General features: G+C 43.9%; 2 protein-coding genes across 4 annotated transcripts; both read right to left on the bottom strand.

Moving 5' to 3' along the window:
• Positions 1 to 1,911: 1,911 nt before the first annotated feature.
• Positions 1,912 to 5,798, bottom strand: LOC127770474 (uncharacterized). Of its 3 annotated transcripts, none has more exons than XM_052296209.1 (6): positions 5,190 to 5,798; positions 5,026 to 5,092; positions 3,779 to 4,527; positions 3,634 to 3,692; positions 2,415 to 3,500; positions 1,912 to 2,328 (listed from the first exon to the last, which is right to left on the bottom strand). In XM_052296209.1, the coding sequence occupies exons 3-6, from the start codon at positions 3,785 to 3,787 to the stop codon at positions 2,316 to 2,318; spliced, it is 1,167 nt and encodes a 388-aa protein (XP_052152169.1). In that variant the 5' UTR covers positions 3,788 to 4,527; positions 5,026 to 5,092; positions 5,190 to 5,798; the 3' UTR covers positions 1,912 to 2,315. The 3 variants fall into 3 exon arrangements, with proteins under 3 accessions (XP_052152169.1, XP_052152168.1, XP_052152167.1); XM_052296208.1 differs by having other exon boundaries at positions 3,634 to 3,706; XM_052296207.1 differs by having other exon boundaries at positions 3,634 to 4,527.
• A 3,455-nt stretch (positions 5,799 to 9,253) lies between these two features.
• Positions 9,254 to 10,293, bottom strand: LOC127770139 (uncharacterized). The gene is made up of 3 exons (XM_052295805.1): positions 9,666 to 10,293; positions 9,372 to 9,575; positions 9,254 to 9,279 (listed from the first exon to the last, which is right to left on the bottom strand). The coding sequence occupies exons 1-3, from the start codon at positions 10,291 to 10,293 to the stop codon at positions 9,254 to 9,256; spliced, it is 858 nt and encodes a 285-aa protein (XP_052151765.1).
• Between the last annotated feature and the right edge of the window lie 4,657 nt (positions 10,294 to 14,950).

Consider the following 14,950-nt stretch of genomic DNA (forward strand, 5'->3'; position numbering starts at 1 on the left):
ACATCCTGCTGGTTGAGGCATTCCGTCGAACAGCTGTTTCGCGTCCCCTGACCAGCACAGACTGGTAATCCCAGACTTCTGGGTCTACGAATGCACACTGATTTTAACGAATGCTTGAGACTTGATACTGAGATTTGGTGAGCAGTGCTTACGGATTTGAACACTGGGAAGATGGAGCTTGCATCTGGTCAAGCAGGGTGGTAGCGGCGGGCGGCGGCCTGCAACCGCGCGCAAGGCCGTGCGCAGCTGCGGATTTCGGAGATGGGAGTGCGAAACACCACGCAGACGCGCGTGGCGCCGCGCTAGAGCTCAGGGCCTCAGGTTCGTGTTCCGCGCACGCCGGCGAGGGCCGCCGTGTTTGGCATGGCTAGGGGCGAGGGCATAAGCCCGGAGGTTGTTTGTCTTTTTCCTTTTCTTTTTTTTTTTGAGAAAATTTGGAGGTTTGGTTTTGGTTTCGGAAAAAGTACACCGAAGGTCCCTCAACTTGGCATCCAGTTACAAAATCGTCCTTGAACCACGAAACCAGATACAACACATCCCCATCTTACAAAATCAGTACAAACTAGGTCCCCCATCTTACAAAATCAGTACAAACTAGGTCCATCGGTGGTTTTCGCTCTGGTTTTATCCGACGTGACAACTGACTTAACTTGGGACCCACGTGGGCCCCACGTGTTAGCCTCTTCTTCCCCTTCCCTCTCTTCTCTGTATCTATCGGCTCTCTCCCATGGGAGCAGCCGAGCAAGTGGAGCGGCGACGCACTGAGCTGGCGAGATGGAGCGGGGCGACGGCGAGGCGGAGCGGCGGCGCGCGCAGCCGGCGAGGTGGCGGCGGGCGAAGAAGGCTGGATCCAGGGCGGCGCCGTCCCTCTTCATCTTCCCATGGGAGCAGCCGAGCAGTGGAGCGCCGGCGCACGGAGCTGGTGGGATGGAGCGGGGCGGCGGCGGCGGCGGCGGGCGAAGTGGGGCGACGATGAGGCGGAGCGGCGGCGCACGTAGCCAGCGAGGCGGCGGCGAGCGGAGAAGGCTGGATCCAGGGCGGCGTCGTCCCTCTTTCTCTTTCCCATCTCATCCATCTTCTTGCTGCTGTCCCTCGCCACATTTGCCGCCGCCGACGGCTGGATCCGGGGCGGCGTCATGCCTGAGGGCGGCCCCCATGCCGCTCCGCGCCGTCGGCCCCAACGGAGAGCCGCGCGCTACCGCCGTTGGCCACGGCGCCCCAATGCCGCGCTGCGCCGTCGGCCCCGACGGAGAGCGGTGCGCACCGCCGTCGGCCGCAGCGCCCACAGCTGGCCGCGGCACCATCCCATTCATCTGGTCGCGAGCATCGCCGGTGCCCGAGCCGTCTACTGGCGTTCCTTCCGCACCTCCGAGCTCGCCTCGTTCTCTGCGTCGCGGTCACCCCCACCTCGCCTTCTCCCGCCGCCCCGCCCCCTCGCTGTACGGCGACTGTGGACTCTCCCGCGTCGTCGCCGGCCGCCGTCGCTCTCTTCCTCTCCCGCTTCGCCCCACCGGCTTCCTCCGTACCCGCCGGCCGGCCTGCGAGAAGACAGAGAAGAGAGAGAGAAAGGGAGAGGAGGGGAAGGATAGAGGGTGATGACGTGGCATACTGACATATGGGTCCGCGTGGGTCTCACGTTGACTCAGCCGCTACGTCCGACGAAACCGGGACTGCCTAGGGACCTAAAGAGAAGGGAAGGGTTCTGTAAATTAAAGACATCATATATATGGTTCTGCAGTTCAAGGATTATTTTGTAACTCGATGACAAGTTGAGGGACCTTGGGTGTACTGTTTCCTTTGGTTTCCTACTCCGATCCGTTTCGGCCGTACAGGTACGAGGCCCGTTAACGGCCCACTATGCCGTTATGTTAGGCCCATTGGGAGCTCAACATAGCGTGACGTCAGGGTTATAACCTGCAGGCTGCAGCTAGTCCGCGCAGAATCAAAGCCACTTTCTACTAGCAAAGGAGTAAAAAGTTTAAACCCACTGTTCTTCTGAAATAAAAAACCAAGATGTTGTAGCATGTTTATATTAACAAGTCACACAAGCTGCAAATACACAAGGAGATACTCACGCATAGGTGACTAAAAAAAAAAAACAGATGTCAATCCTGGATCTGTTGTATTAGCATCATTGGTTCTTTCTCATCGTTATGAATCCATGGCAGGTAACATGCTAACATAGACATACTATAATCTGCAAAATATTACAAAAGGATTGCGCCACCACTTCTTGCATCAGCGACTGGTTCCACATGAGAAAGGCTCTCCACTCTCTGTTAGCCCAAGCTTTGCTCCTCAAACAACGGCCCTCTCTAATGATCAAACCTGTAACATATGGTGATCGTTAATACTGTAGAAAAGAAAAGCAATTGTGGCTACAGAATGAATCAACTATATGAAGAGCTTCTCACCATGTGATGTCTGGTCTGCCTTTCTTCATTTCTCTTCCATGTTCACAGTCACACTTGGTTGAGAGGTGTACCATTATCCCATGGTCAGGTAGCGCAGCGCCTAGACGCGCCAAACCAATTGCGGTCTGATTTGCCTCCTCTTCGACCCGCCAAGCTATGTACTCCCTTTGAGCCCATCCAGGAGGGATCACAAACTCAGAAGATGAAGAACATCCGTCCTCATCCTGACCATTTCCATTGTTACAGACTTCAGATAGCTCAGAAGACGAAGCATCTTGTAAAGAACCATTTCCATTGTTACTGACTTCAGATAGCTCAGCAGGCGAAGCATCCTGTAAAGAACCATTTCCATTGTAACAGACTTCAGATAGCTCAGCGGGTGAAGCATCTTGTAGAGAGTCACTGTTCTCATATTTACCACTCTCGCAGTTACTGTCATTCGGTGGTTCACTAGGTGATGCATCCTGCAAAGAACCGTCATACTCATCTTTATCATTCTCACTGCTACAGTCATTGAGTGGCTTAACAGGTGATGCGTCTTGTGAAGAACTATCAGTCTCATTGTTAGTCTCTTTGGATGACCCAGCAAGCACACCAGCCCCCTCACACGGCATCAAATCCATGTACCAGTAGCTATGTAAGAATGAATCATGAGCTCTTGCAGGTGGGCAAGAGATTTTGTTGCACCAACATATCACCGTGAGATCGTCCCCCTCAACGATCAGCTTTTTAACTGGTTCATGATGCTCAAGCATGATTTCTAGCCCATGTTCAAGTGCTTGAATACTAGCCACAGTCTGATCCACGTTACCTAAGGAACCGATGAAGTAGGAGAGTGCACCTTCATCATTGTGGAATACACCACCCATGCCAGCAGAACGATTTTTGGAGCAGCCAGTGCCATGGAAGTTGAGCTTGATCCAACCCTTGGGTGGAGGGGACCAAGTATTCCGATGGATTGCTGGGATTCGGTGCCGGAACTCCTGTCCCCAGAATTGAGGTTCATCATCCTTGCAGTCGCCTTGATCTTGTTTAAATGGACGCAACATTCTTTCTTTCAGGTGCATATGGAAATAAGACACATGACTGAAAACACAAACACAAGAACATTACATAATTAGTCTTATTGACCTAAATTTTGATTCAGCATGTACAAACACTAATCAAATGACGAATGTTAAGTAGCAAGATATTGCCCTTAAGTCTCAAGAGGTCTTACTCAAAAGCAAAGAAGGAATTATATTCCAGTTCCAATTCAAAGTTAAGGAAAAACTTTTCCTTAAGAGACAACCCTGCAAAGTTAGCTCCACCATCAAACAAGAGTACCGAAAAAAAAAATGAGTTCAGAAGAAAAACACACATACTTGGCACATTTGAGTTCATGTCCACATCAGCGGCAACATCAAGAAACTCAACCCTCAGTTCAGAGACTCCCCAGAATTCCTCATCAAAGTTTTCCAAAACAATTACTTCATCAATATAATTAATACTTGCCCAAAGAAACCTGTCTCTTTCCAAAGCTAAGGAACCCTTGATACCAGTAAATCCACAGCTCCTGTTTTCAAGTGCAGCAGAAATACTTTTCCCACTATTCTTGAACCCATAGGAAACTAGAATGATCTTATTTAATTGCTTAGCAGTGAAATTTGACTCAATGAGATTTCCAACGAATTTCAATCCTGGAACAAAGAAAAGTGTAGGCTTGTCAACACTTCTTTGGCATTGCTCATTCACCAAAAGCACTCATAGACCCAAGTCGAAGCATGCTTTGACATCAGCAGGAGAGAGTGCTGGATCATATATTTCAATGTCACCAATTGGGAATATATTATCTGCCTTTAGAAGAAGAGCGAAGGCAAGCTGATATTGAGACTTCACATCAAATTCAAAGCTCCCAAGGCCATAAATAACCAATTGGATGCATTCATGAGCTCCCAACATGCTTGAAATGTGAGAAGAAACGCTCTCATCTTTCTTCACATGATCAATAAACTTTGTGTACAGTGCAGAACTCCTAACATCAGAAATAGTTTCATGCATTTCTTTAACTATGCTTTTAGCTTCCTGTAAGTGCTTGTCCTCAATGTATGCATCACTAGGATTTAAATGCCACCTGGTCGATTAATTCATTTAGAAAAGGAATTAATTTGTGAAGTCAACATAGCGAACGACAAAATACATCCCACAAAATTATTAGCGCACGTGAAAAATCATAAAACAGATGGCCTAGAAACATAGTCGATGATTGATAAAACAACAAACAGGTGCTGCAGGCTGCAGCAATCTGCCAAGTCATTTTTATTTCTCTGTTCAGGACAAACTTGAGTTAATCACTGAAGTAAAAGAAGAACATGCATTGTAGCAATACTATAATTAATGCAAATCTCACTTAACGGTAAAATAGCCCATTTTACATAAGAAACCCTTTTTTTAGGGTACACGCAAGAAAGCTGCCTAAAATGGTGTAATCATCTTTGCTTGAGTTATCCTTCATTAAATATTTCTTTAAACCAAAGCATCATTTTGTTTACTTAAAATTCACAGAATTCAGCAAGCAAATAATCATGGGAAACTGGTCCAAATTAATTGTTTTGTCAGTATGCAGTCTTACCCTTCTAACTGAGCATCACAATTCATTTGGACATTGACATAACTCCAGACCTTTGTAGCACAATTATCTGCATCAAACAAAGCAGCAACAAGTCATCAGACAACATAGTCCATGTAGGCACCACGTTAAGCTTTTACAAAAAGGGAAATGGGCTGCAAAAGAACCTGGTATCAAGTGTTCAATATCAACTTCAGGATCAAACTGAAAGAAATGAACTGAAAAGATGCTGGGAAGAGCATAAATCATGGCAGCCCTCTCAATATGCGCAATGCAGTGCATGCATATACACTTCTCTGATGAATGATTGTAGACAGACCGGTTCAATTCATCAGGATACTCATCTCCCAAGAGAGGGTTATCGAACAAACCAGATATCTCAGCACAAAGCTCTAATTCCTGAACATAGCTCTGAATTGCCAGTACCCTCCTCACCTTCTCCCTCTGCTCAGTGACACCACACTTCTCTTGCTTCGAAATGCTGAGCTCAAGCATCTTCACCATGGCACTGAAACTGTGCCCGAGAACGACGATCTTGCCGAGCTGATCTGGGGTCCAGTTCAAGGTGAGCAAATTCTCAAAGAAGACGCGATCCGCGTAGGGCATGAAGATCAGAGTTGGCTGTTCGACCACAAGGCAGAGCGCAGGCGACGCGGTGACAACGCAGCCCAGCTCCTCCATGGCCCGGCGCTCCACCGGGGCCACGGTGGGATCCACCACCTCGACGGCGCCGACCAGCTCGGGGAACTTGTCCCGCAGGAGGAGCAGCACGGCGAGGCGGAACCGCGGCGCCCAGCTGTACCGCATGCCGCCGAGCCTGTACGCCACGACGCGGAGCCGCTCGCATCCGCGGCCGCGGCCGCGGACGCGCGCCAGGCCGTCGAGGCACGCGGCGTCGGAGGAGAGGCACGCGGAGAGCTTCGCGAAGAGCGGCGACGTCACGGCGAGCTCCGTGGCGAGCCGCAGGAAGGACAAGAGCCGCGCGTGGTCGCCCATCACGAACTCCTCCATGATCAGGCCTGGCCACGGGACCGCCGCGTGAAGAGAAAGAAGCCGCAGCAAATCAAAAAAGTTGGAGAGGAGAAGGTAAAACCCTCACCATGTGGAGCAGGAGGGAGTACTCGTCGATCTTGGCCAGGTTCTTCCGTCTCCGCCATCTCCCCCGTCACCCTGCAGAGATCTGGAGCCGCGAGAACGGAAGAGCTGATCAGTAGTATGCAGTATGCAGCGAAGAGGAGGAGGAGGCGATGAGGCGGTTACTACTACTGCGAGGAGGAGGAGGAGGAGGCGGTGAAGCGGAAGTTGCCATGGGCAAAGTGGGCTTTGTGGGCGGGCGTCTGCGTCTCTCCTGGGCTTCCTTTGTGTCGCGGCCGTCTCTCCCGTCTCGCGCAGTGGACTGTGGGAAGAAAATGGTCTTGGCACGGGGGTTGCGTTTTCAGTTCCATCGACTGTCAAGTCTGTCACAATTTCAGAGTGTGTCAGAGATATTTTGTTGCTTCCTTGCGGCAAAAAGGAAAAGGGAAAAAGGATTTGTGTATGAATCACACAGATTTGATTTGCTTGGAGGCTGAACGCTGAAAGCATGTCTCGAATCACGCGATTATGGCAAGCGAGTACTGCCTTTGATCCACGCTCATCTCATTTTTATTTGTGTAGCAGAGAATAAAGTTGGGGGGAAATAACTTTGGTGTTTATCATTAAATGAGATGAGCGGTAGTTGAAGATAAAACGAAAAAGAAAATTATGATCTGATTGATACCCTTATTATTATGGTTGTGCTTATTAGTCCATCACCAAGTTACAGATAGGGTGCCGTTAAATACTTAAATGTAGTGCTCCCTTTTAAATATTTGATGTTTAGATAAAGATTTGCTCATGCTTTTATAGTTCCAAAAATCAATTTTATATTAGAATGTGTTTGTAAATTTTGACTTCGGGTGGCAATGGGATGGATTCATATGATACGCCGCTAATCTTGAAAACTGACAATGCTGAAGTTGTTGCGTCCTAATCGAACAAGAATCCCTCGAGAACAAGAATCCCTCGAGATCGGCTGGGGCAACGACGGTCCATGAAACGAAAGGTGCGATGCAATGCTTTCAAAGAGTGCAAGTGCACAAAATAGGAAAAGAAGCTAAGAGGGTAGTACATACTCTTAATCAAACGACGACGAATTCAAGATCTTGCTAGGAGGGGAGATTATGGGCCTGTTTGGTTGCTACCTTGAACTCATATGCCTGACCTGACAGCTAGCCTGAGCCTAGCCTGAGCATTGTTTGGTTGAAGACCTGAGAAATCAAATGCTTGCCTGACCTGACCTCTCCGGCTGCTTCATTAGCCTGAGTCAGGCCATCGATTTTGGTGGCCTGAGCTCCAGGCGAGTATCTAGTCAACGTGTTTAACCACTAATCAAATCAGCATGGCAAATGTGCTTGCATTTGTCCATCTTAGGACCTGGGATTATCTCACTAATTTATGTTAACATTTTCTTTAACAAGAGATGCAATTAATTTGATGGTTATTATCTGTCCATTTAATTAGTACCTAATTAACAGTATATGCTACAATAATTACAATAAGTTTAACCGATGAGTATTCGTCAGGCACATTTCAGCAACCAAACAGACTATGCTTCAGGCTGCCTGACCAGGCTAAATTCATTGGTTTCTCAGGTAGCTCTCAGGCACATAAAAATCTCAGGCAGGTTACTCAGGGCACCAACCAAACAGACCCTATGTGTGCTTGCACGGATTTTGAATTGGTTGAATCAGGAATCTAATCCCTTCGTTCAGTTATCAATAAAGCTGTCTCTTTACCGTAAAAAGTACATTTTAATATTAAGTTTATGGTATTATGGTAGTATTTTTTTAGGCAAATCCAAATATATTATTTATTTTGTTTTTAAACTAAATATCTATAAAAAAATTGATAATCAAAATTTTAAAAGTTGGATCGAACTTTGTTCCAAGCACCAAATATTTAAATATTTTTGGTCGGAGCGAGAGTAATGATTTTCTTATGGGAGTTTTATTTTTGGAGATATTCAGGTGGTGTTTGGTTGGAGGGACTAAAGTGGGGCTAAACTTTAGTCCCTCTCACATTAAGTCCCTATCATAGGGACTTATCATAGGGACTTATACTTTTATAAGAGGGACTAAATTTAGTCCCTAGTTCCCAAACACCCCCTCATTAACTTGGATATAATATGATGCTGACTGCTGGCACATGGTACAACTTCAGCTGCAGCATTTCGCCTACTTGGGGATAAAAACGCTAGCGAAATTCTTGACTCACCGAGTATCGTTTATGTAAAAATAGTATAGTTTCTAATCATTTTCACTTTTAACCACATATTATATTTAGCTATTTTTAATTTCTTCTAGCACCATACTGCATTTGCCACTAAATAGTTAAACTAATAAAATATGGAAATTCCAGATCGACCGATAATCATTTTTGTATAAACGATGTGTTTCCGACCGCTATATATGTTTACATTTTTCACACTAATTTCAGGAATGCCGAGCAATGCAGGAAGAGTGCCATCACCTGTTTGTAGCGTGTCCGTCCAATCGAGTGTGGAGGATGCTCGAAGGATGGACAATTGTGTGCTTTCTGCTGCCAGGCGAGAGCGAACTGGAGCCTAAAAGCTAGCAGGTTGGTGACTGAGCACAAGACTGTGTTTTCGGACGAGCTAGAGGCATACGTAGAACAAATTATCTTTGTATAAAGGCTGGTTGGTGTGAAAGGAACACAATGCTCGATTTTCGATCAATGATCACGAACGGTAGTGCAACTTTTCGAAGCTATTTTGAGATTGTTGTTTGGAAGGAGGCCGAGTTGTTTTGAGATAACCGTACAGGCTGATTTTCTCCTCCGGAGTTCAGGTTTTTCGCCTGAACGCTGGGTCTTCACATTTTCATTTCGATATTGTAATGTTCCCATACTGTAAATTCTTCAACTCTTAATACAATTTGGTCAGCCAATTCTTCAGCTGGCCTGGTAGAAAGATTTTTTTTTTTAAAAAAGATATACCAAAAACTACAATTGAATCTGCAAATGAACTATCAAAAGGCACATAAAAATTTCCCCAAAGAACACATAATTTAAATTTTTCATCGGACCATTCAAACATACATTCAGATTTGAGAATATATGGAATGCCAGACACAGGCAAAACTGTTTTAGCATCAGAGTGCTGGTTCCACACGACAAGGCCCTCCACTCCTTATTAGCTTGGCTCCTCAACAGGCAAACCTGTAGCATATGGTGATCGTTAATAATGCACAAAAATAGCACTTGTGGACTTGTGGCTACATAATGGATCGGCAAAATGGAGAGGTTCTCACCAACTGTGATGTCTGGTAGCCTGCCATTCCTCATTTCTCTTTGGATTTCACAGTCACACTGGGTTGAGCTGTGTACCTTTACCCGATTCTGATGGTCAGGTAGCATACTGCCTAGACGTGCCAATCCAATTGCGACCTGATTAGCCTCTTCATCGACCCGCCAAGCTATGTACTCCCTTTCAAATTGCTTAGCAGGTGAAGCATCTGCAAAGAACCATTCCTACTGTTACAGACTTCAGAGAGCTTAATAGCAGATAAAGAATATTGTAAAGAACTATGATTCTCTATCTTTACCATTCTCGATGTTACCGTCATTCGGTGGCTTAGTAGGTGATGCATCATGTGAAGAACTACCATTCTCATGGTCAGGGTCTTTGGATATCTCAGCAGGCACGGCAGCCCCCTCACATGGCAATGACATCGAAGTCAAGTGCAAGTAACTACGTAGGAATGAATCATGCGCTCTTGCAGGCGGGTGAGAGACTCTGTTGAACCAACGTATCACCGTGAGATCGTCCCCCTCAACGATCAGCTTTTTAACTGGTTCATGGTACTCAAGCATGACCTTTAGCCCAAGTTCAATTGCTCCAATACTAGCCACGGTTTGATCCACGTTACCTAATGAACCAATAAAGAAGGAGAGCACACCATCCTCATTGTGAAATACACCACCCATGCCAGCAGAACGATCTTTGGAACCACCAATGCCATGGAAATTGAACTTGATCCAACCTTTGGGAGGAGGGGACCAAATCTTCCGATGCATTGCTGGGATTCGGTGCAGGAATTCATGTGCCCAGTCTTGAGGTTTACCATCCTTGCAATCGTCTTGATCGTCTTGAAATGGACGCGACATTCTTTCTTCCAAGCACATACGAAAATAAGACACATGGCTGAAAATACAGAGACAATAACAGTACATGATTCAGCATGTAACAACACTAGACAATGAATGCTACTAAGTAACAAGATATTGCCCATAAGTCTCAAGAAGGCGTACTCAAAAGCAAAGAAAGAATTATATTCCAGCTCCAATTTGAAGTTAAGGAAAAACTTTTCCTTAAGAGTCAGCCTTGCAAAGTCAGCTCCACCATCAAACAAGAGTAATGAAAACAAAAAAAAAAGAGGTAAATTGGTATAAATCGAAGATGTTCGGAAGCAAAACACATACTTGGCAAATTTGAGTTCATGTCCACATCAGCAACAACATCAAGGAATTCAAATCTCATATCAGAGACTCCCCAGAAGTGGGCATTAAAATTTTCCATCACAATGACTTCATTAATATAATTTATGCTTGCCCAAATAAACCTCTCTCTTTCCAATTCTGGGGAACCCTTCAAACTGGTAAATCCATGTTCCCATTTTCAAGTTCGGCAGAAATTCTATCCCCGATATTCTTGACCCCATAGGAAATTAGAATAATATTGTTTAATTGCTCAGGAGAGAAATTTGACTCAATGAGGTTTCCAACAAATGCCAGTCCTGGAACAAAGAAAATTGTCGGCTTGTCAACACTTCTTTGGCATTGTTCATTAACCAAGAGCACCCGTAGATCCAAGTCGAAGCATGCTTTCACATCAGCAGGAGATAGTGATGGATCATAGATTTCGATATCACTAATTGGGAATATATTGTCTTCCTTTAGTAGTAGAGCAAAAGCAATCTGATATTGGGACTTCACATCAAATTCAAAGCTCCCAATGCCATAAACAACCAATTGAATGCATTCATGAGCTCCCAACATGCTTGAGATGTGAGAACAAATGCTCTGATCTTTCTTCATGTGATCAACAAACTTTGTGATAGCGTAGAATTCCTAACATCAGAAATAGTTTCACGCATTTCTTTAACTATGCTTTCAGCTTCATATAAGTGTCTGTCCTCAATGTATGCATCACTAGGATTTAAATGCCACCTGGTGAATTGATTCATTTGGAAAGGAATCTATTATATTATTAAGACAGCTCGAAAAGAAGGCACCACGTTCGCTGTGGGGGCTAAAAATTCCCACATTAATCAGAGAAAAAGAAAAAAAAAAGAAAAGAAGAGTTCAAGTAGGAGTACAATTTAAAAAATGCTGAAATTCGGAATTAAAAATAAGCAATATTGAAATAAGTTTCCATATAAGAACCCAATACGATATTAATCAAAAATAAAAATAAAAATAAAATAAAATCCAAAATTAGAAAAGGAAAAGAGAGTCCAGGTAGAAATACAATTTAAAAATAGCTGAAATTCGGAATTAAAAATAAGCAATATTGAAAGAAGTTTCCATATAAGGACCCAATACGAGATTAATCAAAATTCGAAATAAAAATAAAATAAAATCCAAAATTAGAAAAGGAAATGAGAGTCCAAGTAGGAATACAATTTAAGAATAGCTAAAATTCGGAATTAAAAATAAGGAATATTAAAAGAAGAGTCCATATAAGAACCCAATACGAGATTAATTAAACATCAGAAAAAAATAAATAAATCCGAAATTAGCAAAAGAAAATAAAAGAAGAGTTCAAGTAGGAATACAATTTAAAATTAGCTGAAATTCGGAATTAAAAATAAGCAATATTGAAAGAAAAATCCATATAAGAACCCAATACGAGATTAATTAAAATTTAGAATAAAAAATAAAATAATATCTAAAAATAGAAAAATAAAAAGAGAGTTAAAGTAGGAATACAATTTTAAAACAACTGAAATTGAAAATAAAAAATAAAAGCATTAAAAGAACACAAAACGGTATTAATACGCCATACAAAAATTGTTAATAAAACACCAAATAGAATCCTAAATGACGATTAAAAGGAGGGACGTCAGGCAAGCTGTGAAGCAAATGAGTAAGGCGGTTGCCAGGACTTCTATAAAATAAAAAAACAAACCTCATTGATAATCATATTCGATTTTTAAAATCTCAATGACAATAAAAGCAGTAGGCGGGGTGTATAACAGTATAGTTGCAGAGCCACCAACGGTTGACGGGACTTCTAGAAAATAAAAAAATGAATTCCAACCATAGTTATGTTCGATTTTTAGAATCACAATGACAATAAAGAGTCGGCGGCGGACGGGCTGTAGAGGGGCATAGTGGCATCGTTTGATGGGACTTCTAAAAATTATAAAAAATGAAACTACAAGTCTAATTTTTAAAGGTTCGGAACTTCTAGAAAGTAAAAAAAACAATGATAATCATGTTAAATTTTAAAATCTCAATGACAATAAAGAAGGGAGCCAGTGGGTGAGCCGCCGAGGAGTACAATGACAAAGCCGCTGACGGTTTGGCGGGACTTCTAGAAAGTAAAAATGAACCCAAACGATAATTATGTTCGATTTTTAAAATCTCAATGACAATAAAGAAAAGAGACAGTGGACGGGCCGTAGAGGAGTATAATGGCAACGTTTGACGGGACATCTAGAAATTATAAAAATGAAACACAACGTGACAATAAACTCTAAAAACTATAAAATCCAATTTTTAAAGGTTCCAAGAAGAATGAATAGAAATAGTGGTAGATCGAGCAAGTAAATAAAGAAGAAGATGACATAAGGGGTAGCAACTGGTGTGACTTTTAAAAACTATATAATTAGAAACACGAGGATGATAAGGTTTAGTCTTTCAAAGTCTTAAGACAATGAGATATCTATTTTATAAATTTTAAGTAACATCATAAAAAATATATGATTTTGTTTGGGTGCTAGCCGCGCAATTACGCGGGCCACCCAGCTAGTTAGTTTTGAAGTCATCAATAGTGAACAACAAAAATATACCACAAAAATTAAGGCATATGCTTCACATGTGACATATCGCAACAAACCAATTGTTAAAGTTAATGACTGCAGTAAAACAACAAACATGTTTTACAAAAATATGTTGTTTTTATTTCTCTGTTCAGGACAAATTTGAGTTAATCGCCGAAGCAAAACAATAACCTGCACTGCAGCAATAGTACAAAGCAAATCTCACTCAAACAGAGAACCCCTTTTGCACAAGAAACCCTTTCTTTTAGCAAACATATCTTGTTTGCATCATCCTTTCTTTTATTTTTGAAACCAAATTATACTTTCATTTAGCTTAAAATTCATAGAACTAGGCAAACAAATAAGCATGGAAAACTAATCCAAATGATTCGTTTGGCAGTATGTAGTCTTACCCTTCTAACTGAGCATCATAGCCCATTTGGACATTGACATTGCTCCCGACCCTTGTAGCGCAATTACCTGCATCGAAGAAAGAGGCAACAAATCAGAAGACCATAATGCCACAATCCATATTGGCGCGCGCGCGCGCGCGCGCACACACACCCACCCACCCACCCACACACACACACACACTCTCTCTCTCTTAAGCTTTGAAAAAAAAGGAAATGAGCTGCAAAAGAACCTGGTATCAAATATTCCATATCGATTTCAGCATCGAGGTGAAAGAAATGAATTGAAAAGGTGCTGGGAAGAGCACAAATCAAAGCACCGCTTTCCATACGCGCAACGCAGTGCATGCATGTACACTGCTCTGGTGAATTATTGTAGTCGTACTGGTTCAATTCATAAGGATACTCATCTCCCAAGAGAGGGTTATCGAATAAGCCAGATATCTCTGCACAAAGCTCTAATTCCTGAACATAGCTTTTTGCCAGTACCCTCTTCACCTTCTCCCTCTGCTCATTGACACCACACTTCTCTTGCTTTGAAATGCTGAGCTCAAGCATCTTCACCATGGTGCTGAAACTGTGCCCGAGCACAACGATCTTCCCGAGCTTGTCCGGGCTCCAGTTCAAGATGAGCAAATTCTCAAAGAAGACACGGTCCGCGTATGGCATAAAGATCAGAGTTGGTTCTTCTACCACCAGGCATAGCGCAGGAGATGTGGTGACAATGCAGCCCAGCTCCTCCATGGCCCGGCGCTCCACTGGGGCCACGGTGGGATCAACCACCTCGATGGCGCCAACCAGCTCGGGAAACTTGTCCCGTAGGAGGAGCAGCACGGCGAGGCGGAACCGTGGCGCCCAGCTGTACCGCAAGCCGCCGAGCCTATACGCCACGACACGGAGCCGCTCGTGGCCACGCCCACGGACGCGCTCCAGGCCCTCGAGGCACGCGGCATCGGAGGAGAAGAGCGCGGAGAGCTTCGCGAAAAGCGGCGATGACATGGCAAGCTCCATGGCGAACCACAAGAAGGACATGAGCCGCGCGTGGTCGCCCATCACGAACTCCTTGATCAGGTTCAAAGAACGCGGGCCACCTGGGCACGCCGCGCGCGCGGCACAAGGAAACAAAGATCGCGAAACCACCCAAGTTTCTCCGGAAAAAATGACGGCTTCCAAAAAAATCCCAAACACGCAACACATCATGCACCTTTTTTTAAAAAAAACGTGTAAATATATACCATGGTCCATTGAAACAAAATATAGGAATAAAAATATTAGCAGAAAAATATTGGAGTACAGCTGGAAAATATCTTTACTAACATAAAAGAAAGTTGTGATCTAGCAATTCCTTCTCCCACTGCGGCACACCCCTATCACCCCAAGTTTCTCAAAAAAAAAACACATCTTGTGTCTTGGAAAAAACAGGTCAACATATAC

This window comes from Oryza glaberrima, chromosome 4, assembly GCF_000147395.1.
Source record: "Oryza glaberrima chromosome 4, OglaRS2, whole genome shotgun sequence".
Classification (NCBI taxonomy): domain Eukaryota; kingdom Viridiplantae; phylum Streptophyta; class Magnoliopsida; order Poales; family Poaceae; genus Oryza; species Oryza glaberrima.

Excerpts from the sequence above, each read along its gene's own strand:
- LOC127770139 (XM_052295805.1), bottom strand. The coding sequence starts at position 10,293 with ATGTACTGTTATTGTCTCTGTATTTTCAGCCATGTGTCTTATTTTCGT. Across the intron at positions 9,576-9,665 it reads TGACGGTAACATCGAGAATG|ATGCTTCACCTGCTAAGCAA; the intron begins GTAAAGATAGAG and ends GGTTCTTTGCAG. Across the intron at positions 9,280-9,371 it reads GCTACCAGACATCACAGTTG|GTTTGCCTGTTGAGGAGCCA; the intron begins GTGAGAACCTCT and ends CATATGCTACAG.
- LOC127770474 (XM_052296207.1), bottom strand. The coding sequence starts at position 3,797 with ATGAACTCAAATGTGCCAAGTATGTGTGTTTTTCTTCTGAACTCATTT. Across the intron at positions 3,501-3,633 it reads AATTCCTTCTTTGCTTTTGA|TCATGTGTCTTATTTCCATA; the intron begins GTAAGACCTCTT and ends TTGTGTTTTCAG.